This window comes from Neomonachus schauinslandi, chromosome 8, assembly GCF_002201575.2.
Source record: "Neomonachus schauinslandi chromosome 8, ASM220157v2, whole genome shotgun sequence".
NCBI classification, from domain to species: domain Eukaryota; kingdom Metazoa; phylum Chordata; class Mammalia; order Carnivora; family Phocidae; genus Neomonachus; species Neomonachus schauinslandi.
In genome coordinates, this window is record NC_058410.1 from 112954819 (window position 1) to 112978750 (window position 23932).

Below are 23932 nucleotides of genomic sequence, written 5' to 3' on the forward strand. Positions count from 1 at the left end.
GCCTGGCTCACTTGCCCCCTTTCCTCTCCAGGAGATCTTGGGGGCCCTTGGAGTCCCACTCCAAGTCCTGTTTCCAGGGGAACCCCATTTTCTTCTCTGGCAGAGATCAATCTCTAGGGAATTCCTCTCTATTGAAGCTTCAAGTGCCATTTTAAAAGCAGCGCTGTCATCTTCCCTAATGGGTGTTTTCCTTGGAGTCTCTGCTGAGAGTCGGGTGAGGAGAGAGGCGGCCCAAATGCTTTCTCCTTCTGGACTGGGGTGTATCTAAAATTCAGCCAGAGGGATTTTTTAACATGTTTGGGGGGGTCAGTACATTGAAGAGGAGGTAGAGCCCTTTCTTAAAAGAGGATTCTCTCACACCTGGGTGTTTACCCAGAATATTCTGCAAGAAAGTCGTTAGGAGAAATTTTCCTTTTGTCTGAAGACTAGAGGTGTTAAGAATTAGAGCAGGGGTGCCTGGGTGGCTCAGTCATTAAGCGTCTGTCTTTGGCTCAGGTCGTGATCCCAGTGTCCTGGGATCGAGCCCCGCCCCCGGGTTGGGTTCCCTGCTTCTCCCTCTCCCACTCCCCGTTTGTGTTCCCTCTCTCGCTGGCTGTCTCTCTCTCTCTGTCAAAATGAATGAATAAAATCTTTAAAAAAAAAAAAAAAGAATTAGAGCAGAAGGGGAAAATGCAGGAATTCTCTTGGAACAAGGATGGATTATACATTGTAAGATTGTTACTGAATTTAGGGGATGTAGCAGGAACCCAGTCTTATTCAATTCAATATCTACCCCATAGCCTTGTACATGGTGGGACTTTTATAAATACTTGTGAAGTAAACCTCATCTTTATTTGATTTTCATAGTGCTTGAGGACGTTAGATGAAGTAAAAATATAATGGGCCTTGGATTACACATACCTGCATTTAGGTCCCAGCTCTGCCTAGCTATGTGACCTTGGGCAAGTTACTTAACCTCTCTGATTCTCAGTTTCTTCACTTGGAAAATGGGTAGTAACTCACGGGGGTTTTGTGAGAATCGAATGAGATAATGATCCACTTGATCTAGTGAGCATTCAGAAGGGGCTCAGTAAATGTTAGTTTTCTTTCTTCCTCCATCAGTGGTTCTCAACTCCAACTGCGCATTAGGATCACCTAGGAAACGGAGAAAACAGTTGTTCAGGCCACACCCATTGAGATTGGGTTTCATTGGTCTGTGATGGGGCTGTGAGCGTGGGTATTTTTAAAAAGCTCCTGTTAAAGGATACATTTTTTTAAAAGGTAAAATCATGAATCCCCGTGCAAATATAAAATGAACACATGGTAAAGATTTATTTAACTTGTTAATTAAATGAAGGAACCAGTAAGATGTTAGAGCTGGTTCAGATGACTCAACGCACATTCTGTTGACCCTTGAACAACACAGGTTTGAACAGCACAGGTCCACTTACACACAGATTTTTTTCAGTAAATACAGTACAGTCTGGTCAATATATTTTCTCTTCTTTATGACTTTCTTAATAACATATTCTTTCTTCTGGTTTACTTTATTGTGAGAATACAGTATGCCATACATATAATGTACAAAATATTTTTTAATCAACTTTTTGTTGTCGGTAAGTCTTCCAGTCAACAGTAGGCTGGCTATTAGTTAAATTTTGGGGGAGTCAAAAGTTATACCTGGATTTTCAACGATGTGTGGAGGTCCGCTCCCCTAACTCCTGCATTGTTCAAGGGTCAGCTGTACATAGGCAATCAGGAATGCTGAAATTAATTTATAGATAGATGCAAAACTGGTCAGTATCGACAAGATAATAATCAAATAATTGCATTCCACTGAGCCAAATGTATTTACATATTTACGGATAAGAATCATTTGCATTACCCTGTGCTTTCTACAATTTCCGAAGTTGTAAAATAGCTCAACCATAATGAAAGGTGCAGATCTCTACGAAGTCAGATGCCTGGACTAGTATGTGAAAGGGGACCCCCAGTAATCTGCTTTTGTGTCAATTTCAATCTCTTTCACATTCCCCCCCCCCCTTGGGGCTTCTGGTGTGCAGCCAGGGGAGACCCTGTCCTAGAGGTTTGTATATAGTGCTGTGGTCACACTGTATTGTAGCAATCGATTATGAGTTGTCCCACCTATGACAGAGAAGTCCTTAGGTAAAGAGTTCATGTTCTATTTGTATTTGTAGCTCAGCACCCAGCACGTTGCCTGGCCTATAATAAGTGCTGAAAAACTGTTCAATCAGTAATTGAGTTGGATGATACCTCTAAGAAGTAAGCAGGACACGTCGTATTCTCCCATCTTCTGATGAGGAAATTGAAGCTTTCTCCAATCAAGTCCCACAATTAGCTTGTGATAAGCTTGCGACTCAAACCCACTCATCCCTTTCCTCATTCAACCTTACTTCATTCAACCGTTTCTGAGTCCCCACTGCGTACCAGTCGCCAGGAGCAGTGACCAGTCTTGGCCCTCGCTAGGGACCTCACATGGAGCACCACGTGGCTTAGAGGGCATGGGCCAGAATGCCTAGGTTGTGACTTGTCCTCAGCAATGATTAGTTGTGTAACCCTAGACAGATGACTTAGCTGTTCTGCGCCTTTGTTTTCCTATCTGTAAAATGGGGAAGCCTACCATAAGAGGATGAAATAGGGTAAATACAGTGCAAAATGTGTTGCACAGTTCCTCATGCTTATAATCATCTGCGACCACGAGCCTGCAAATCTGTTAAACAGTGGCAGGTCCTGGGCTGCAAAAATGAGGAGAGCTCGGATCCTCTGCTGTTCAAGAAGCTCTATCTAGTGGGGTGGGAAGAGCCTCGGATCATTGTCAGAGGACAGGGTAAGTGCAGCCGTAGGGGTGCTGGGTGGATTGTGGGAGCACAGGGGAGGGGTTGGGAGTCAGAGAGCAGGACTTCCGGGGAGCCGGGTCTTCAAGCATTAGCAGTGTTCCCACTTAGGGGACCCACTAGGAGGTCACTGCAAGGGTTGAGATCAGAAAATGGGGAGCCCTGACCCAGGCCACAGCGGAGGAAGTGGGGGTATGGGGATAGGAGAGAGACTCGGCTGGAGGAACTGATAGGGAGTGAGGGCAAGACGGTGCCAAAGCACGTGCTTTCAGATGACCCCACACTGCCTTGGGTGGGAGGTTCTCTTTGCAGCTTTCTAACTTAATTCAGAGTACAAGTGAGTGCTGGGCTACATCCCAGAGAAGAAGGCCTTGCCCACCCCATAGGAGAGGGGCCCGTGCACTGGGATTTTTCTGGGCTGCAGAGCCCCATTAAGGAGGACTAGTACTCAGGATTAATTTTTTATTTTGGCAATTACTGCCCAAGTTGAAAAAACATGTTTATATATTCAGAAATATTCACAATTTATTTAAAATATTTATCATGCACCTGTCTGTCTTATTCACTTTGTAGAGTTGGTATCATGTCTTCCCTTCATGAAGCATAGAGCGCATTGCTTTTACACTCGATCTTTTAGCCCCATGTCCCTTTTTTGAAACAAAATCTTACCAGAAATGTCCAGTGTATTGAATAGATGTAAGGGAAAAACAAAAACAAAAAAAACAGATGTAAGAGAGAGCTGTTTTGATGGGACTGATGGCCAGGAACCATGTCCCCACTGCCCTCCTCCACAGCACAGGGAGACCCTGAGATGCTCAGAGCCCTGTGGACTACAGTCAAGCCCAGTGGTTGTCCAAAGGGAGGTCCCCGCACCCGCAGCACATTTTTGAGAGATGCCGATTCTCAGGCCTCACCCTAAATCTATTGAATCAGAACGTCTGGGAGTGAGACCTACAATCGGTATTTTAACAAACCCTCCAAGTGATTCTGATGCCTAGACCTAGGTGTGACTTGCCTTAAGTCATTTGGGGAGTTTAATGGGATTCAACTATTGAGCGCCTAATGTGTGTAAAATTCTAGAGTATCTGCTGCAGGGGATACCAAAAAAGTTAAGTCCATGTATTAGTTATCTGTTGCTGTGTAACAAATTAGCCCAGAGTTGAGCAACTTAAACAACAGGGTCATGAATCTGGGTGCAGTTTTGTGGGGTCCTCGACCTCGGGGTCTCCCATAAGGCTACCTACGGTCAAGGTGTTAGCCAGGGCCTCAGTCATCTCGAGCTTCTGGTGGGGCAGGGTCTACTTGTAAGTTCTCTCAGTAGTTGTTGATAAAATTCAGATTCTTACAGGCGGGTTGGCTGACAGCCTGGGTCCTCACTGGCTCTCCTCCTCCTGGCCCAAGGCTGCCTTTAGTTCCTTGCCACATGGGCCTCTCCATAGCACAGCTGGCTTCCTCGAAGTGAGCAAGCAAAAGAGAGCGAGAGAGGGTCCCCAAGACAGAAGTCATGGTAGTTTATAACACAATTTGGGGCGTGGCTTGTGCTCTATTCTGTTCCTTAGTAGTGAGTCATGAAGTCTAGCCCACCTTCAAGGGGAGGGGATTACGCATGGGCAGGAGGTGGGGACCTTAAAAGATCCCACAGTCCCTTCTTCTGCCCTTTCATTTATAATTGTCACATCAGATAAGTACACACCTAACTATGGAATCAGTCAGAGAAGGACGGTGGTTATAGGGGGGAGCACAAGTTCAGTGGTGGTTCAGAGGGAAGTAAAACTCTCTGGGTGGAAGAATCGGGAAGGCTTCTTGGAGGAGGCAGCATTAACAAAGGATTTTGAAGAAATGGAGGAATGCCACAAGCAGAAAGGGGAAGGCCAAAGTGAAGGGTCTGCTCAAGTATTCAGGTATCAAAACCTTACAACTTGGGTGGAGCCTAGATAGAGGTAGGAAGAATAAAGCTGAGGATGGAGTTAGAGCCCTAGCGGGGATGGTTTCCATTGTTAGATGGGGGAGCTCTCAGCCTGACGGGGGGTAGGGGACAGGGACCAGAAGCATGGCTTCCATTACTACTGGGGCCTGTACTGAGGGGCTCTGAGCCCAGTGCTCTCCCCTACCCCACCAGCCTGGCCCTGAGGTCCACACCCCATTTTCTCTTGTAGTTCGGACGCACCGAAGTCATTGACAACACACTCAATCCCGACTTTGTGCGCAAATTCATTGTGGATTACTTCTTTGAGGAGAAGCAGAACCTCCGTTTTGACCTGTAAGTGGCAGCTGGTACTGGGGATGGGGCTGAGGAACCATAGATGGGAGGGGGGACTGTAGGACCTGGGGTTGGTAGTAGTTTCTCTTACCAAGGAAGGGGAGGGGTGCCGTGACATTAGAGGGAGCTCAGGTTTGGCCTGGGATAAAAATGACAATTAGCTGAAGTCCAGCCCCACCCTCATCAGGAGATGGAAAAGAGGTGGGGAGAGGGAATAGAGGCTCCCTACCATTTGTCTCCATTAAGTGTGGGAGGGCACTGAGCAAGCCACCTGACTCTGGGGGCTAGGTCTTGGGGGCTACCAGGGAGCCTTTTTCTCCCCAGATGACGGGGAGGTCCCCATTGACCTCTCTCTCTGTCAGAGCTTATTCTGGGAGAGGATGCCCTCCAGGTTCCCCTCTTGCAGAGGTAACCTGACTGATGGGGCCCAGGGCATGTGCGTGTGTCTCACAAAGGTGCGGAGTGCCCCTCCACTGAGGTTAAAGATGATGATGGGATTTCAGTCTGGTGAGCAGGTGGGGGAACCTTGTTTTGTTGTTTTTCCAAGGCATGGGATGGTTAGAAAGCACTGTATCCCAGAGAATTGTGGACAGAGTGGGCCAAAAGGGGGTTGGGGGCTTGCAGGAGCAGAGGAAAAAATGCAGTGGAAGGACATGACTTTGGAGGGACTGATGGAGGACTTGCAGCCCATTGTAGAGAAGTCACCATTTTGGGACATTTTGGAGAGAGAAAGTGCTAGAGCAGGGGTAGAGTAAAAGTGACTGCCCCTCAGCAGGAGGCATTTGGGCCTGGATGGCCAGTTGGGGTGGGGTGGAGAGGGTGATGCTGGACAAAGGGCTGCAGGTGCAGCTCCAGGTGAGCAGACTCCAGGTAAAGGGAGGGGCCCAGGTGCAGGTAGAGTGATGTTCTTGAGTGACAAGGCCCAAGGTCAGGCTGGGCAGGCCTGGGCAAGGTGAAACCATCAGGGAAGGTCAAAGGCAAGGTATAGAGCTCCAAGGGCACCTCGCCTTAGCTGGGAAGATGGGAGAACAGGCAGTGAAGGGCAAGGTGGCTCAGCCACCTGATAACCAGCCAGGGTTGCCGAGCAAGTTTATTTTATTTTTTCGGTCTTTAATGAGCTATAACATATACATGGTGAAGTACACAAATCTTCAGAGTCCATCCCATGATGCATTTTTATATCTGTTTACCCTCATGTAACCATCACCCGGATCAAGAGACAGAATATGTCCGGCACCCCACAAGGCTCCCATGGTGGGCCTCCCAGCCGTTACTCCCAGAAATATCCTACTGTGTCAGAGCCTGTATTTTGGGGTGTAGGGGTCCTGACTCAGCTCAAGGACCCCAGCAGTTCTGGGCAGGGTGCCGCAGCTGTCTTTACCATCTCTGTGTGTTCCCTGCAGATACGACGTTGATTCGAAGAGCCCTGATTTATCCAAACACGTGAGTTCTGCCATGACTGCCCAGAGATTCTGAAACTCTCTTCAAATGGCAGAGTCTGGGTCAGCCTCAGGCTTCACTGTGACACGGACCGTGTGTCTGATGCTGCTTCTGGTCATTTCTGAGCCCGCCCACTTCTAGCCATGGGGTGATGGGAGAGGTGGGGTGGCTGTGGGCAGAGTGGGGGACACTAATGTTTTCTGTACCTTGGGCGTGCAGGATTTCCTGGGCCAGGCCTTCTGCACCCTCGGAGAGATCGTGGGGTCCCCTGGGAGCCGCCTGGAGAAGCCCCTCACGTAAGTATAGATGGGAGTGGAGCCTGTCTGGGTTGCTTCCCCAGGGATGGGCCAACCTCCCGCCCACCTTTAGCTCAGGGTAGGGGAGGAGCAATCCGCCACGCATGCGGGGTGATTAGGAATAAGGAGACCCCGTGGGCCCTGCCTTTGCAGGGCCGCTAACCCAGTTAACTTGGAGGGACCCAGGTTTAGTTATTAGAGCCTCACGTTCCTGGGACGGCCAGGGGCACTATCTAGCCCACCCCTACCTCCCATCCTTGCCAATGTATAGGGGAAGGAATCGAAGCCCAGAGAGGGGAAAGTGACTTGCCCAAGGCCACACGGCTAAGAAGTGGGAGAGCTGGGATTTGAATTCAGGGTTCTCCTCACATAGCATATCCCTCAGATTGTTCACCCCTTGCTGTAGGTCAGAGGTGGGTATGGTGAGGCGCTCCTCATCTCACCCTGCCCCTCCGACCATCTGCATTATAGGGCTGTAAGTGCTTTTAGGGGAAAGCTATTCCTCTGGGCAGGCTCCGGGATGAGGAATCCCAAGGCTTCTTACAGTGGAGCCTGCGGGCGGCTGTAGGCACCGGCCAGGCCTGGCTGGGTAGCAGGGGTGCCCTCTCTTGTCCCTATTTCTCAGGGAGCCCCAGGGGCAGAACCCAGACAAGAGGAGCCTGCAGACTGGGACAAGTGCCCTGGCCACGTGGCAGGGTGGGCGGGAAGGGGAGAGCAGGCCAGGCTGGGCCTCAGCCCCGTGCTTGCTTCTGCCAAATTCACACTGGATGCTGTCCCTCACCATGATGGAGAAGTGCTGAATGTGTTACTGTCGGGGAGGGGGGTCTCTCTCCCAGACCCTTGTCTCTGACCCCCACTAACTGTATGGTAACTTCTGAGCCCCCAGAGGGGCTTCTCTGTCCCTGAAAATGTCTCCTTCTCTGGGTTCACAGAGAATAATGATATAAACTATCATTTATTGAAAATAGGGAACAAACCCAGGTTTGGAGGGCTCTGACATTTATGGAATTTGGGGTCCTCAGAGTGAGTGTGTGTGTCTGCTCCTCTCAGCTCCCAACTGCCCGGGTCAAAAGCCTGCTTGTCATTTGGGTCTCTTTCCTCCCTGCTGTCACCCAGCCCACCTTTGGGGAACAGGCACACCTGCTTGGGGGGTGGATTGAGGAAGACCTCCGCAGGAGACGGCTGGGGAGGCGAGCCTTGGGGAAGGCAAGCGGGATCTTGGAGACAATGGGTTGGTGAAGGAGGGGGACCTGTTTCCCCCACCGAAAATGTCACGTGTCTCAGTCTCCCGGCTGGCCCCGTGCACAACAGTTCCCTTTCACTGGGCGTCTCTTCTGGGCCAGACCGCCATCGGCTTCTCTGATCTCATGGGATTCTCTCAGCAGTCTCCCCATTTCACAGTCCAGCCACTGAGGCTTGCAGAGGTAGAGCACGGTTCTCAAAGCGCAGCAGCCTTCGGCGTCATTGGAGGGCTTGTTAAAGCACAGATTACTGGGCTCAAACCACCCGCCCCTTAGTCTGGTGTGGGGCCTGCGAACTTACATTTCTAACACATTCCTAGGGATGCTGACGGTGCACACTTTGAGAACCCCTGAGGTAGAGTCACCCAGCACTTCACAGCAAGGTTTGGAAGACCTCTCCTTCCTCTGGCCTGCAGCTCTTGGTCCTGTTTTGATGTTTGATCCAGAATAGATACCTGTCTCCAAGAATTCCGATGCCAAGTGCTATGGCCTCTCAGGACGGGGTTGCTTGACTCAGGGCACGCTCTCTCTGCCTCTCTCTCTACAGGATAGGAGCATTCAGCCTGAATTCCAGGACAGGCAAACCCATGCCAGCGGTATCCAATGGGTAGGTCAGCAGACATCTCTGGCCCTGGAGTCCTCAGACATCCAGCCGGCTCTGCAGAGGGGGCTTCAGAGTCTAGGCCTGGTCTCTGCTCCCACCACTGTGCCTTCAGCCCTGGTTGGTTGGGGGGGCGGGGGAGAGAGGGCCACTCTGCAGCCGGCCCCTCCCCCACTTGGCTGGAGCTCCAATATCCCCAACCCCAGTGGCTCATGGGACTTTGGGGAGCAGGGTGGGGAGCAGAGGTGGGGGCTGCTTCCAGTGGTCAGCAGGGGCTGGACACTTGCCCTTCCTCTCTCCCTGGCCTGGTTTCTTCTGCCTCCTACCCCTCGCCTTTCTCCCCTCCCTCTTTCCCTCCCTTCTGTTTATCTCCTTATCCCACTTCCCCTCTACTGCTTGCACTGCTGGATGTCAGCCTCCTCGTGGAGTAGATTCTGCTCAATCCTCACTTTTTGTATTTGCTCACCGGCTGTGCTGGGCCAGCCTCACTCCCCTGGCCTCCACCCTGACCGTCTGCTTTTGGCCAGCTTCATGCAACTATATGCAACAAAGACAGCGCCCCCCCGCCCCCACTCATTCCCTCTCCTCCTCTCCTGGTTGGAGAGAGGGCCTTCACCTGAGGGTGTGGGGTGGGGCAGGTTAGGGAATATCTGCCACCCCGGTGACCAGCCTGGAGGTGCGTCACACTGATGAACATTTTGGCTGAGTAAGCAAACCTCCCCCGGCCTTGCTGAGAGCTCCTAGGAGCTGGGGTCCCAGCAGCTGGACTGGCTACTGGAGCCGCTGGATATGGGAAAGGGGCCTCTAGGGGCCCTGGGTGCTCACAGCCCAGGCAGGGTGTGGATGCTGATTTACACCGAGAGTATGGAAGCAGCAGTCAGATAGGGAGCTGGAGTCAGGGGGAGAAGCAGAGAGGGAGGGCCAGAAAGGCAAAGGGAGAGAAAAAGGAAGGCCCTGAGCAGGTGGGAGCCGGTTCGGTCTGGAGGGGAGGGAAGGGAAGATGGGAAATCAAAGAAGGGCCCAGAGGCAGAAGGAGGAACAGATGGAGAAACCCGGGCGGAGGAGGCTGGTGTGAGGATCCTGTCTCTTGGTCAAACAAATCATATCTTTACACCCGGGGGGGCCAGACCAGGGCTGGGGCACCCTGCTCAGCTGCCCATGTCTAGGGGTGCAAGCTGGCAGGGGAACCTCCAGATGTAGCCCCTGCTCTACTCTCCTGATGTGGAGAGACCTGGGCTGTCTCAGCCTTTGGGGCCGGCTCCCCTGCCTCCTCTACTTGAGAGCCTCTCCCTCCAAAAGCTGGCACTGGGGAGAGCTCCATCAGTGGTTCTCAAAGTGTGTTCTGCAGACAGCATGCTGGGAGCCTCGAGGCTGGCCTGAGGTGTGGGGCTGGATTTTAGCAGCTTGGTGAAATTGCGACGGAAAGGCAGGGAGGGAAATGATGCTCCTTGGGGGCCTTTTTTGTGCCATGCGCTGTGTGTGCACATCCTGACTAATGGAACCTACAAACACACTCATTCTATGCGTGAGGAAACCGGGGCTCAGAGGGGTACAATCATGAGTCCAAAGTTAAGCAGCTGCTGGGCAACATGACATTTTTTTCTCTTTCCCAGTGGCCCCTGGCCGCACTGGGGACCCCCAACTCCGGGTTCATCCCAAACACTGGAGTGGGATGGGCTGCTGCTTGGGGGAGGGGGCCCTCCTGATCCAGGGAAGAGGTGGTCCAGATCCCCTGGGAGAAGCCCCACCTTGGGAACTTGACCTCCTGAGGGGTTCTTGGGTGGGCCGACTTCATGTCCTGGTTGTCCACCTCACTGAGGAGCTGCATGAATGGCCAGGATCTCTCTTCTCTGGAGAGACCCCAGCCAAGGAGTTTAAGGGGAGGTAGCCGTGGGAGAGAGCCTGGACAAGCTGCCACCAGGAGGATACCAGCCCTTCTGCTTAACTCCCTCCTGCGGCTTGCTCTCCCACCCATGATAAATCAGAGCGACTCAGAGCTGAAATGTTCCAGGACTCTGGGGGTCAGCTGGGTGCAGGGTGGGGTGGCTGGCCCACGAGGTCTTTTGCCCACAGAAGTGGTCTTTGGATGGAAAGTTTGAGAACCACTGGTCTGGAAGCCTCCGGGTGAGTCTGGATGCTTTTCCGCTTCTAGGACTTTCATTGCAGACACTACCCTTCCTGGCGGGCTCTTGGGGAGCAGGGGGCGGGGCAGCTCCAGGCCTGGGGGGCCTGGCCCAGGAAGCAGTGCCCTAGGCCACACTGCCACAAGTATTTCAGGAGACTCTGTCTTCTCAGGGGCTCTGGGCAGATCTGCTGGATGGGGAGGGGGGGAGGATGAGGAGGGCCGATTCAGGGAGTGTGCAGGTTTTGTGTCTGTCTTTGTCTGGCTCTCCATTCTTTCATCTTCTCCTCTCCCAGTGGTGTCCCAGGGAAGAAATGTGGCACCATCATCCTGTCCGCCGAGGAGCTGAGCAACTGTAGGGTGAGTGGCAGGGAGACACTAGGGCAGGACCTGGTGGGGGTGGGGGTGGAGCAGTGACAGAGGGCAGGTTGCTGTCCCTGTGTCCCCCAGGGCCATGTGCGTCCTTGGAGGGAATCTGGGGAAGACAGGGCTCCCCAGTTTCACCTGGCTGTCCTAGAATTCTGTAACATCAGAGCCAGAATGTTGTCTCCTTTTACAGCTGAGCCGACTGAGGCTCAGAAGGGACGGAACACGCCTACAATGAGCGGCAGAGCCGGCTGGACCCTGGTCCCCTGCCTTCCAGGCTAGGGCTCCTCCATTCCCTGTCATGGTCCCCTCTCCCCAAACCAAGACTGCTTTGGCTCCAGCCCTGGCAGCAGAGGGGCTTTTTCAGTCGTGAGCCTGGGTGCTTGGCAGTTAGTTGTCATGTTTCACTTTTAGCTCGGGAGTAGGGTGACACCCTGCATGGGATTGAGGGAGTGAGGACGCGTGGTTGGGGAGTGCGTGTTGCGAAGCCAGAGGCTGCAATCCCACGCAGCCCTTGGTTTTGCTTTTTCTGTGGGACTGTGGAGAAGCAGGACATGGGGACAGCGGGAAGGGTAGCTGAGCACACCGAGGAGGGGCTCGGGGGACCCGATGGCTAATAATAATGATGAAACACAGTAATGATGATAGTTATTATTTGTCGAGGGGTGGGCATTTTGGGTAAGTTGTCACTACTCCCGACAATAATCCGAAGAGGTAGGTACTGTTGTTATTCCCATTTTATGAATAAGGAAATTGAGGCTCAGAGAAGCTAAGCCATCTGTTCAAAGACAGTAAGTCGTAGAGTCATGGTTCTAAACCAGGTCAACCCGATTCTAAAACCTTCTAAAATCGGGGCTCATGCCCAGGCCTGCATGCGTCTTAGGTTAATTAGGAGCCACAGGTAGGAGTGGGTGGGTCCTGGGGAGAGAAGGACGAGGTAGCCAGAGTATGAACACAGGACCAAGCCTAGGGTAACCTGGGAACCCACATTCACATGGGGCTCAGGTAAGAGGGCCTAGGAGGGAGGAGGAGAAACAAGATTTTCTGGCCTTCCTGGGAAGTCAGTGCAACTGTGGTTATTTGTTAGCTATAAATACTTGCCATATTAGAAAATAAAGTCAATAAATTAAAAATATATGTATTAATTCATTAAAAAATGACAACAGTTTAACCCATTGCAGGATAACATAAATAACAACTTTTTTGAAAAATAACTGTATTTTCCAAAACAAATGTCATTTATTTAGTGAGAAGAGTGGCCTTGTTTTGCAAGGCCTTGTTTTTGTAAATTTCTTTAATGTCAAGCTGAACAGAAGAGTCTCATATCTGCTTCTGCAGTCAATCTGTTGTGATATCACTGTTGGGTAACTTCTAGAAAACACCATGTCTTATTGACATTATTATGAAAATAGCTTTGGCCTCACGGACCACCCCTTGAGGGTCCCTGGTCCATGCTTTGAGAACTGCTGCTATGGGGGTATAAATTGTTAGCCAAGATTAATTGAGCAATTATGCTGAGCCACACATTGTGCTTAAGGGTTTACACGCGTCGACTGATTTATCTGTATTATTATAATATATGATGTAAGACTGTAGGTAGTATGAGGTATTATCGTTATCTGATATCTTACGGTTTTTATTTTATGGGGAGGTTAAATGAACTGCCCAAGGTCACATAGCCCCTGGGTAGAAGAGATTTGAACCCAGGCAGTCTGGTTCTAGTGCCAGGGTCTTTAACTGCCAGGCGGTGGGGTCCCCAACTCAGGGGCTTTCAGTGGGAGAATAAGACACAGAATTGCAGTATAGCGATGACCACATCAGCTTATACACAAGTACTCATTCTTCTGGCTTCTCTGTCTGTTTACCTAGGTGGGTCTGGAGGAACTTGACAGCAGGGCTACACCCGAGGGCTTGGTGTGCTGTAGGCGCTCGGGGAGCTCTCTCGGGAATCTGTGACTGAATGATTGACCAAATGTTTAGCAGCAGCAGATGATGATGGAAACTCTTACAAGTGTATATGTTGACCATCTGGAAGTTCCTGGGGTTCAGACAAGGGAGAGGGAACCCAGCTGACATTATAGTAGAGCTATTTAAGCTCCCTGAGCCTCAGTTTCTCCACCTGTATGTTGGGGCTGATAGGGGTGCCTGTGGTGAGGATTGAAGGAGTTCATGGAGGTGGCTGGGCCGACAGGTGCCTGGGGAAAGATGGAATCTACATTCCTTGAAGCCTAAGGTGGGGTTGCTCCCCCGGCTTCTAGCTCAGCTAGTGACTTCCTCCCTAGTTGCTAATTAAATCGGGTAATAGAAGCTAACGTGCTTAGGGAATTCTAAAGCTTCAGACAATGCTGGGTGCTGTCCTTGGTCTGGTTTTCCGGGATTGGCAAAACAGTCCGTATTTAGTATTTATTAGGCGTCCCCCCCCCTTGCTCCTCCTTCCCCATCCTCCCCTCCCCTCCTTCATCCAGGGGTGGTAGCAGTTTTCCTTGATCTAAGCTGTTCCAAGGCAAGGAGGTGGGGGGTGGGCTCCCTTCCTTCCTCTTGAGATTGTCAGCTCCTTTTCTTTTGGGGCATCTTTGGATGCGTTCGGTCTTTCCCTAGAATACTTGCAAGGAAAAGAGACTAATTCCCAGCATCTGGCTGAATGAAAATAATTACCTCTGAACTGCTTTGCTTCTGAGTTCCAGCTCTGCATTCAGTGGGAGGATCAAAGGAAGAGGGTGGAGTCTAAGGGGTGGTTTTTTTTTTTTCTTTCCCTTACCAGAGCAGGGCTTTCTGCTCAAGTGAATGCATTCTGCCTAAGTAGACAAACCCTCCCTCCATCCACAGTTACCGTGTGGGCGGTTGGGGACGAGCGAAGGACCGGAGTGGACTCCCGTGGGTCGCCAGCACGCTTCGATAGGTTATGCAAAAAGCCTCGCTCATCAAGATTTTAAATACCAAGAAAGTTGCAACAATCAGAATTTGATCCAAAATATTATTCAGTGATACTTGATGTTGACAATGATGAGCTTAAGCTCCTGAAGGGCCTCTGAGTCATCAAAGATTTAATTATGTTCAGCAGTAAAACCGTCATTATTCCCTGTCATACTGACCAACATTTGCATAGTCCGCACAGTTGGCCCGATCACCTTGTGTTCACAGTCTATTTGATCCTCACCACAGGGCTGGGAGATGGGGAGGGGTGAGTGCCCCCAGCCCACAGATGCAGAGAGGTTGAAGTGCCAGCCTCAGATGGCTGAGCTGTGGACTCCTAATCCTCAGAGAGTACTTCCCTCACCCACAGTGAAGCCATAAGCTTTACGGTACATGGAACAGCCGTGGGCTTTGTGATCTTTGTGGGGCAGGAATCTTCAGCGGCCGTGGTCAGTGGCTGGGCTTCTAGAGAGTTCCTGGCCAGATAGTGCATCTTCACTGCCTCCCAGTCAGGTCCCTATATACACTGGCAAGAAGGCAGCTCACCTCTCACAAGCCAGGGGAGTCAAACAAAGCTTTTCACTTGTAGCTGCCCCAGCCCCCCCGCCTTAGGTATCACCGGCTTGCTCATGTGTTCATTCGTTTTAGCAAATATGTCTTGGGTCAGTTCTTGCCCCCCCTCCCAGAGTTTCCAATTTAGTGTGAGAGACAGAAATGCCAACCAGCAATCACGGTACAGCAGGGGTCCTTAACTTCATCAGACCCATTGCCTCTTTTTTTAGTAGCAGGTATTTTATAGCACTCTTTACTATCCTGAAGGAAAATCCATGGATAATACCATATAAGAGGCCCAAATACATACAGGTGAAGGAATAAGCCTGTGCAGCTACCTGGAAGAAGATGGGTCCAGGCAAAGAGAACAGCTTGTGCAAAGGCCCTGGGGCAAGGAGATAGTGATGAGTGACACTGGAGAGGTGAGAGAGTAGGTGGGGTGGGAGGCTAGATGGTGCGGGACCTTGTAGCGGGCCTGCTTAGCAGGTTTGAATCTTGATAAAGCCAGAACTCTCACTGTTCTCAGGACAGACATCAGGGAGAGCCCAGTGTTTCCACGTGGGAACCTAGGGAAGAGTCCTGGGAGAAAGGGAGAAAGATAAGGAGAAAGAGGTAAGGTGAAGCGGGGGAAGCGGTGAAGCTTTTCTGAGACTCAGAAGCATGCAGGTTGGTATTTGGGAAAGACGTGTGTTGTGGCACGGATGCGTGATCCACGACGAGCAGACACACACCACCCTTTTACAAGTTAGTTGGTAATTTTTTTTTGGTCTTAGAAATCATCCCTCTGGTTTAAAAAAACAAAAACAAAAACAAAAACATTTTTTCCTGATGCTAAAAAATAACATGTTCATAGTGGACATGACAGAAAATACAAAGAGATAATCATTGTTCACATTTTGGTGCATTTGCTGCATTTCCTCCTTTCTTCTAGGTGTTTCTGTGTATAGTTTTTTTCTTCTAATTAGTAGAATGTGGTATCCAGATTTATGTTCCCATGTCATTAGATATTCTTTGAAAACGTATTTAATAGCTATATATTATGCCTCCATTATATGGATGGCCATAATTTATTAAATCTATTCTCTTATAGGAAACAGTATCATTCACACAGCCGTGAATATCTCCTCCTAGCCAAATCATTCCATTTTTCTTTTGAACTTTAGTTGATGGATTTTGGTTAGTATCCCAGACACATAGGCTCCATGCGTGGGAGGGAAAACGGCCAATCTGGGGTTTACAGCGTCTGAATGACCAAATCAACAGATGCACAGCTGATGAGATTATTTGAGAAGTCAGTCATTAAGACGGCAGAGAAAACCCAGCTTGACCCCCACGTGGTCATTACAGTCAATGTGTAGTGACAGGCCCGATCTCCTAGACCAACTCCTACACCCACCATCTGTGTTCAAATCAGCTCTAACCTACAGGGTCTTTGTGGATATCCCAAAACGCCTGCACCCCAGGCCGCCTGCTTCAGCAGTCTTATCCTGGTGAGCTGGGGCTCTGGACCCTTCTGTGAATGTGGGAGCCCTCCCAGAGGTTACAGCTCACAGAATCACTCTCAACTCTGGGTTGTGTTCCCTCCTGCTGGCATGCTGAATTTCAGAGTTGTGGCTAATGATTCTTTATCTTTTTAATTGATATCTTTTTTTCCGCAAACTTTGAAGAGAAGCCAATAAATGTCATCATGGTTCCACCATCTATTGAAAAGTTCTTTTTAGGGTGTAGCGTGTGAGCAGGAGGGCAAAGTGGTTAAGAACTTGGGCTCTGGATCCAGACCAAATGCCATTGCTTACTAGCTATGTGAATCTGGGCAAGTTACTTGACTTTTCTGTGCCTTCGTTTCTTCATTTGTAAAATGGCTTTATTTGAATTGTGGATGTTTTGTTTGTCATGGGTTTTTGCATTGATTTTGATTTTTCAGGATGTCACATTAAAATCTTGATTTTGATGACTGGGCTTTTGGGCACCTTCTAAATTTTGCACTTACCTTACTCTTATTCTGATACTGGAGCATGCCAGCAAGACCCAGCTTCCGTTCTCCCTTCCTGGGTGTTGCTACCCTCTCCTGGCCTTCAGCTCACCTGCTGTCCTCTGGGCCTGAACTCTGACCTCCTGGGTCAGGGAGGGCTAACGCTCTGGAGTAGGCCAGGCCACCCTGGAGTGAAAGGCTGTTTGCTGTAGTCTCCCCAGCAGCCTGATTAACATGTGGGAAGATGCAAATTGAGGCAATCCTGCTGTTTTAGAAGAACTTAATATGTTTTGGGGTTTTTTTAAAGATTTTATTTATTTATTTGACAGAGAGAGACACAGCGAGAGAGGGAACACAAGCAGGAGATATGGGAGAGGGAGAAGCAGCCTTCCTGCCGAGCAGGGAGCCTGATGCGGGGCTCGATCCCAGGACCCTGGGATCATGACCTGAGCCGAAGGCAGATGCTTAACCAACTGAGCCACCCAGGCGCTCTGAAGAAGTTAATATGTTTTTTAAAAAGATAGGGCGAAAAGGCAGAAATTGCTGGAAATTATATATTGCAGGAGCTGTTTATCTTCTCCACAGTTGATTCCAGAGATGCTTCTGGTTTGGGAAGAGCATTTCACGTGCTCAGAGAGCCCCACCCTCCAGCTGAGGCTTCAAACAGCCGGACCTCTGACCTTAGCCAGGATTGGCTGCTTCCTAATCCTGCTGGCCCAGTCCATCTATAGCCACTCCCCAGACTCTTCCTGGGGTCCATTCACTAACCTGCACTTAAGGGGAGCGGTCAAAGCCTTGTCTGTGTGATATGACTATTGACATAACCCAGAGCCACCTTCAAAAGCACAGTCCCCGGGAGGGTGGTGGAGGGATGGGATAACTGGGTGATGGGCATTAAAGAGGGCACATGATGGAATGAGCACTGGTTGTTCTATGCGACTGATAAATCACTAAATTCTACCCCTGAAACTAATAATACACTCTATGTTCATTAATTGAATTTAATTAAAATTAAAAAAAAAAAAGCACAGTCCCGAGACAGCTACGGTGCCTTGTCTCAAGGACTCCCCAGCGGGTGCGCACTCATGAGGGAAGAAGCTTGCTGTGGTCACAGCCTAGAAGTCTCACTGCAGGTGTGTTTTATCCCCATGGATTCAACAGTGGCACGACAGTACTGATGATCGCAAAGCGCTTTTGGTGAATGTTTCTGGGTCTAGATTGTGTTAGGGAGGGCGGATCAGGTTGAGCGGCAGAATAAGCTGCCAGCAACACCTCATGGATTTGCCATCAGCCGGAATGAGGTGTGGCTCATTGGAGGATTTTTCCAGTTAGCTGAATTTCAGAGCCAGGCTTTTTTTTTTTCCCCCTGTAATTTTAACTAGTTTGCACGGAGGAGGCCTTTCTAAAATGGATTTCACACTTCTCTGACTCCTCAAACTGAGGCTACAGAACATAATTAAACTTATCGGGATGATTTGGGGTCATCATTTGGAATCTCCAGTTATTAAGCTTTGGAGCCAGACTGTCTTGCTCCCATCCCAGCTTCTCCTCCTAATAGCTGTGTGGCTTCGGGCAAGGGTGTTAACCTCTCTGGGCCTCAGTTTCCCCATCTTTAAAATGGGAATAATAATAGTTCCTACCTCTTGGGGTTGGTGAGAAGATTAAAGGAACTGATAGGCATAAAAATATCTGCTTGGCACAGATTAGGTAGAGCCCTATTCTACTGCCATCTTCATAGGTAGACACCAGTTAAACATTGGCGGTTGCATAGGGTTCAGCGCAAGAATAGATGGCGCTCCACAAGGCTTGGCTCCCGTTCTTTTTTTTTTTTTAAAAGATTTTTTTAAATTATTTATTTATTTGAGACAGAGAGAATGAGAGAGAGAGAGAGAGCACATGAGAGGGGGGAGGGTCAGAGGCAGAAGCAGGCTCCCTGCCGAGCAGGGACCCCGATGCGGGACTCGATCCCGGGACTCCAGGATCATGACCTGAGCCGAAGGCAGTCGCTTAACCAACTGAGCCACCCAGGCGCCCTTGGCTCCCGTTCTTACAGCTGCTCCATGCTCTGCACTGTGGACCGGTGTTTCACAAAGGCCCTTGGCTTTACTCTTCAGGATGGGATCTCAGGGGGCCATTCCTACTCCATTTTTCCAGAAGAGAGCACCCAGGCTTAGGTGACATCGCTTGCAACGGGCTGCTCAGCTGATAGGTGGCAGAAGTGCAGCTCCAAACAGGTGGCCTTGGCTGAATGGTCCTGGGCGTGATGATCTGTTACGTTCTGCTTCCCTTCCTGATCTTGCAGGGCCTTGAGGGGTTCTCCTAGGAAGCGACACTAAGAACTTTTGCCCCTGGATTTTGTGGCATTGGTTTTGGTTGTTTCAATGTAAGTGTGTATTTTATAGTCAACCAGTGCAGCTTGTTGTGTGTAGCCTGCCTGAGTTCATTCAGGTGACCTCCAGATGGGTGGGGTCACATTTGGAGTTCCAACCCAGCCGTATCCTGGGGAAGTCGGAGGGGGTCTGGACTCCCGGACTGTCTCCTGAGTCCCAGCCTCCCCAGTGTCGTCCCTGTCCCCTGATGCCCCCAGTGCCATCGGCACGGAAGCCTAAATTGCCTGGCATTAAAGGACAGTGTCATCGGCCTGCCCAGCAGGTCACTTTACGGAGAAGGAAACTGAGGCTGAGAGCCCAGAACTCAGGGAGCCTTGCTGGGCTATCCCCCTCTGCTGTCCTCAGCAGAGTCTGAAGGGCGGTGTTTTCTGGTGCCACAGCCCGCTGCCCCTGTGGGAGGAGCGAGGGCCGGCTTGGTGGGCCTATGAGCCGTGTGGTCCCGTAGGGCCTATGCTCGGTTTAATGCAATGCCCTGCTGTCACATTTCCCCTTTCCCATGGGCCTCACCAATTCTATAGCCAGCGTTGGGAGGAGCCCACCTGGTCCTAAGCCTCCTCCTTTTTCTAGGCCATGGGATAGAGCTCCCCAGGGAGGCATTTAAAATGCTCCCTCCCTCCAACATGGGATGGGATTGGAACTTTCTACTGTGGAGATACAGTGACTGCAGGGAGTGGGCTTAGAAGGTGAGAGATCTTTCTGGGAGGCTGAGGGAGAAAGCCCCGCCTGGGTGATCCTCTATGTGACCTTGGGCATATGACAGGATTTAAAAGCCTCAGTTTCCTCATCTGTAAAATGGAGAGAGTAGCAGAGTTACTTCATATGGTTGTTATGCGGATTCAGTGAAATAATGTGCATAAAGAGAAGGCTTCACGCAGTGACTTGCACGTAGTAAGTGCTCCAAAAGTCGGCCGGTCTCTTATTCCAGGTCTGATGTCCTAGGTTTCTCTGGAGGCTCTAGGATTCCCAGGGCTCCTAGGCCTTGCAAGCCCCCAGTCCAGCTCCTTCTTCCTCTCGGGTAGGCCACGAAGAAAGACATGATGAAAGTTGTCATTACCTGGGCCCCTCTGTGTGCAGGCTGCTGTGCCTCAGCCCTGCCCCTCCTCAGGGCTTCCCTTGAGTGGGCATTTCCGGCCCAGGTTAACCAGAGGCCAGCCCCTTCCCGTCCATACCCGCCCCGGAGTCTGTCCAAAGAAACCAAGGAAGGGGGTCTCCCGAACTGGACTGCGCTCTCTCTCTCAGGGAGCGGAGTGGTGTGCCGGAAGGGACGTGACTTTGAAATCAGTCCATACGTGTTGAATTGCCACTCGACCAGTTACCACCTGGTGATCTTGGGCAGGTTAGCTGCTTCTACCCCCTGCTCCCTCATTTATAAAAAAGCGACAAAGGATTACTTTAAGAGCTAAACGTGAAAAGGAGATCAGTGACTTGGCCATACATACGGTATCTAGTAAATGTGTGTTGAAGGAACGAATGAGTGAAGGGAAGGATGCTCTGTGTTTGCTATTGTCAGATGTCCTTGAGGGAAGGCATTTGAGGGGGTGGGGCAGGGACAGAGGCCACCACATTGTGTGTACAGGGAGGGGCAAGTGTGCAAATAGCTTGCACGTATAAGGCACCTGGTGTGCGCCATACAATATTTCCAGCACTATCGTCATATTGACTCATTTCAACCTCACAACAAACCTATGAGGTAGGCTGCCGGTACCCAGTTTTACAGATGAGAAAACTGAGGCCAGAGAGGGTGAACAACTTGCTCTAGGTCACACAGCTAGAAAGGGATGGAGCTGAAGCAGGCAGCCTGGCTCCAGCCACCATATTTTTTTTTTTCCCCAGCAATCATATTCTTAACCATTATATCATACCCACTCCCAAACCTTTGACCATGTCCTTCAAACATGTGGGAGGTTGCCTTTTCATCTCTGCCACCATTTTGGTCCTCACAAGCCTGTAGGACACTGATCTCATGAGACGGTCTTCCCCAGTGACAGGAAGGGGGCAGTGAGAGAGCTAAGTGACTTCCTGACAGGCCCTGGCCCTGAAGGGCAAGCCAGGCCCCAGGGACTAGACAACAAAGCTCTGAGCTCTGGCCACCTGGCAGCTGGTTTGTCAGGATGCAGACCTTTCAGGTTGAAGAGGCCACGTGGGAATGGATGAAGAGGAGGACATGGGGGCATCTCTGCCCAGTGTCCTGTCAGCCGCAGCGAACTGAGGAACTGGGGGCCATGTGAGGAGAGGGGTCCAGCAATCCTCACCAGGGCCTGGCTACCTTCTTTGTGCTCTTGGGCTGAGTGTTGTGTCCGCTGGGGCCGTCAGCTGGTCATGGCAGTCAGATCCCAGGGCTCTGCCTGGTGAACTTGGGGGAGTTGCTCCCTGCTTTGAGCCTTAGGCTGCTCAGCTGTAAAATGGGCCGCAACTACCTTAGAGAGTTGGGTGGGCCTCTCATGGCTTAGTGGGTGTGAAAGTGATGTCTCATCTTTTTTTTTTTTTTTAAGATGTATTTATTTGAGAGAGAGAGAGCAACAGGAGGAGCAGAGGGAGAGGGAGAATCCCAAGTAGACTCCCCACTCAGCACAGGGGCTCAATCCCGTGACCCTGAGATCATGACCTGAGGTGAAACCAAGAGTCGGACGCTTAACCGACTGTGCCACCTAGGAGCCCCAGTGGTGTTTCATCTTGACAGTCTTCTTGGAGCCACCTAGTGTGTGAGGGGATGAGGTGCTGTGGACAGAGCGAGGACTCTGAGGTTGTCAGACCAAGGTCAGAGTAGCCTTGGGTGAGTCGCTTCACCTGTCTGAGCCACTGGGTAAAACAGTAGTGGACTCACGCACATCAACACTGATGGGCCTGCACTCTGCCGAGTACTTTGCCTTTAGTCCTCGCGATAGCCCTTTGAGGTGGGTGCTGTGATCAGCCTCGTGGTACAGAGGGGAAACTGAGGCTCCAAGCGGTTGCCTCCCTTGTCTGAGGTCACACAGCTAGAAAGTGGCAGAGCCAGAATTCAAACTGGGGCAGCTGGCTCCAGAATCCACCTGCTTCAGCTGGGGCAACTGGCTCCAGAATCAACCCCCCACCCCGCCCCCCACTGCTCCATCAGACCTGCCCAGTAGGGTTGTTCGAAGATGAAATGAGACACCCCCCCCCCAGTATTAGCCCAGGGCCTGGCCCTTGGTTGGTGCAGGGCAAACGTAACATGCTGTCCTTTAACCAGCTTGGTACTCAGAATCCTCCTCTCTTCCAGGGCCTTGGGGCTGTGTTTCCACAGGGATTGGGGCGCCCTCCAGCCGTCTCCTGCCTCACCCCTGTTCTCCCTCCTTCCCGCCAGGATGTAGCCACAATGCAGTTCTGTGCCAACAAGCTGGACAAAAAGGATTTCTTTGGGAAGTCCGACCCCTTCTTGGTGTTCTACAGAAGCAATGAGGATGGAACGTAAGTCCCCTGACAGCACTTCACCCCCTTTCCAGCATCAGGGATGGAGGGGTGTGGTGACCTTCCAGGCGGGGGGGCTTGGGCCTGCCTCTTCCCAGTGCCGCCTGGGCCTCCTGCTCACAGTAGCAGCCGGGGCTCCTGGGTGGTGCCCTGACACGTGGTTGGGACTGGTGGGGGTTACGGGCAGCTCCCAAGCCAGCAGTGCCATTCTGAGGGTCTCAGCCATGGTGGGTGCTAGGTATGTTGGAGATGAGGGGAGTGGGCGAAAGCAGGGCTAGGGTGGGAATGAGGGGTTCCTCCGAATAGCCCCTTCCTTCTTCCACACAAATCAGCACATATCTCCAGCCCACCCCTCCTCCGCCAGCAGCCCTCTGAACACCCCACTACCACACGCCCAGCATGGCAAATCCGGACCCTGTTACCTGGCCAGTCCCACACCTTGCCATAGGCTTCATTGAAAACTGCACGCGTCTTTAAAGCCCCCATTTCCTCCTCTCCTCTCCCTAATCTGGAAGCCACCCACAGTATGACGGAAACACACACAACACGTCGGCAAATGTAGGTCAGCCGTGCACACGGATGCACAGATTCTAGGTTGAGGGTCTGAGGACCTCGGTCCACCCCACTGGCTTGCTGTGTGACCCGGGGCAAGTTATGCCCCCTCTCTGGGCCTATTTTCTCATCAGGAAAATGAACCAGTTGGATTAGGCGGTCTCCACCGTCTCTTTAAGCAGCACAGCTGTGGGAGGCTGTGGCCCCTTTGAGCTGGGATGCTGCAGAACCGGGAAGCGATGGGGCCAGGGAGGTTAATTAGAGAAACACTGCTGGAGAAGGGGAACTTGGAAGCAGGTTTGGAAGGAGAGGGAGAAAATGGGTCCATGGGGGAGGAGCAGATGAATAACAGGCTAGAGAAAAGGCGAGTGTAAAGCAGGTGTGTCCGGAGCGGAGGGCAGAAAGGCCTCCTCCAAGCTCCCCTTGATTCTGGAACTCTGGGTGTATGTGTGCGTGTGTGTGTGTGTGTGTGTGTGTGTGTGTGCGCTGGGGGGCAGGGAGGAGCAGGGAGGAGGTGTGTTTCACTTCAAGGGAAAACCGATTTTAAAACCTGTACGAAAAAAAAACAAGGGAAATTAGGTGTGATCATTTGCATAACAAAAGGAGTCTTTGTCTCACCAAAGGACTCCCAGCAGGATTTCTTTAAATAATTCTTGTTGACTTTGACTTGACTTGAGGGAGGGAGGGAAAGGGCCGAGTGATGTTCCGGGCGCCCACGGAAATGGCCACACATTTCCAGAGAGGCGATGCCTGGTCAGGCCAGATTTGTCTCGGAGGTGAAGGCTGGCTGGCCAGGAGAGAGGGATTTGGGGTTGGGAGCAGGGAAGGGGTGTGTTGCAAAGTGTTTGCCAGTGATTGTTCTAGCAGAGCCTGTGTAGGATGGGTGGGGAGGGGGCAGGGAAGAGGGAGAGACTCGTGACTGACACCGTGAACAGGTGGGAGGTGCTGAGCGCTGGCGAGCCTCGGA

At 51.1% G+C, this 23932-nt stretch overlaps 1 protein-coding gene across 2 annotated transcripts in view; it reads left to right on the forward strand.

The window, feature by feature from the left end:
* Window positions 1-23932, forward strand: part of CPNE5 (copine 5) — an 86768-nt gene that overhangs the window by 31356 nt on the left and 31480 nt on the right. The window contains exons 4-10 of one of the 2 annotated variants that reach the window (XM_044917427.1): window positions 4991-5094; window positions 6498-6537; window positions 6754-6830; window positions 8619-8678; window positions 10746-10796; window positions 11091-11154; window positions 22310-22413. In XM_044917427.1, coding sequence (XP_044773362.1) covers window positions 4991-5094; window positions 6498-6537; window positions 6754-6830; window positions 8619-8678; window positions 10746-10796; window positions 11091-11154; window positions 22310-22413 — 500 coding nt within the window. The remainder of the gene's footprint in view (window positions 1-4990; window positions 5095-6497; window positions 6538-6753; window positions 6831-8618; window positions 8679-10745; window positions 10797-11090; window positions 11155-22309; window positions 22414-23932) is intronic. The other variant, XM_021684609.1, reaches the window with a different exon arrangement.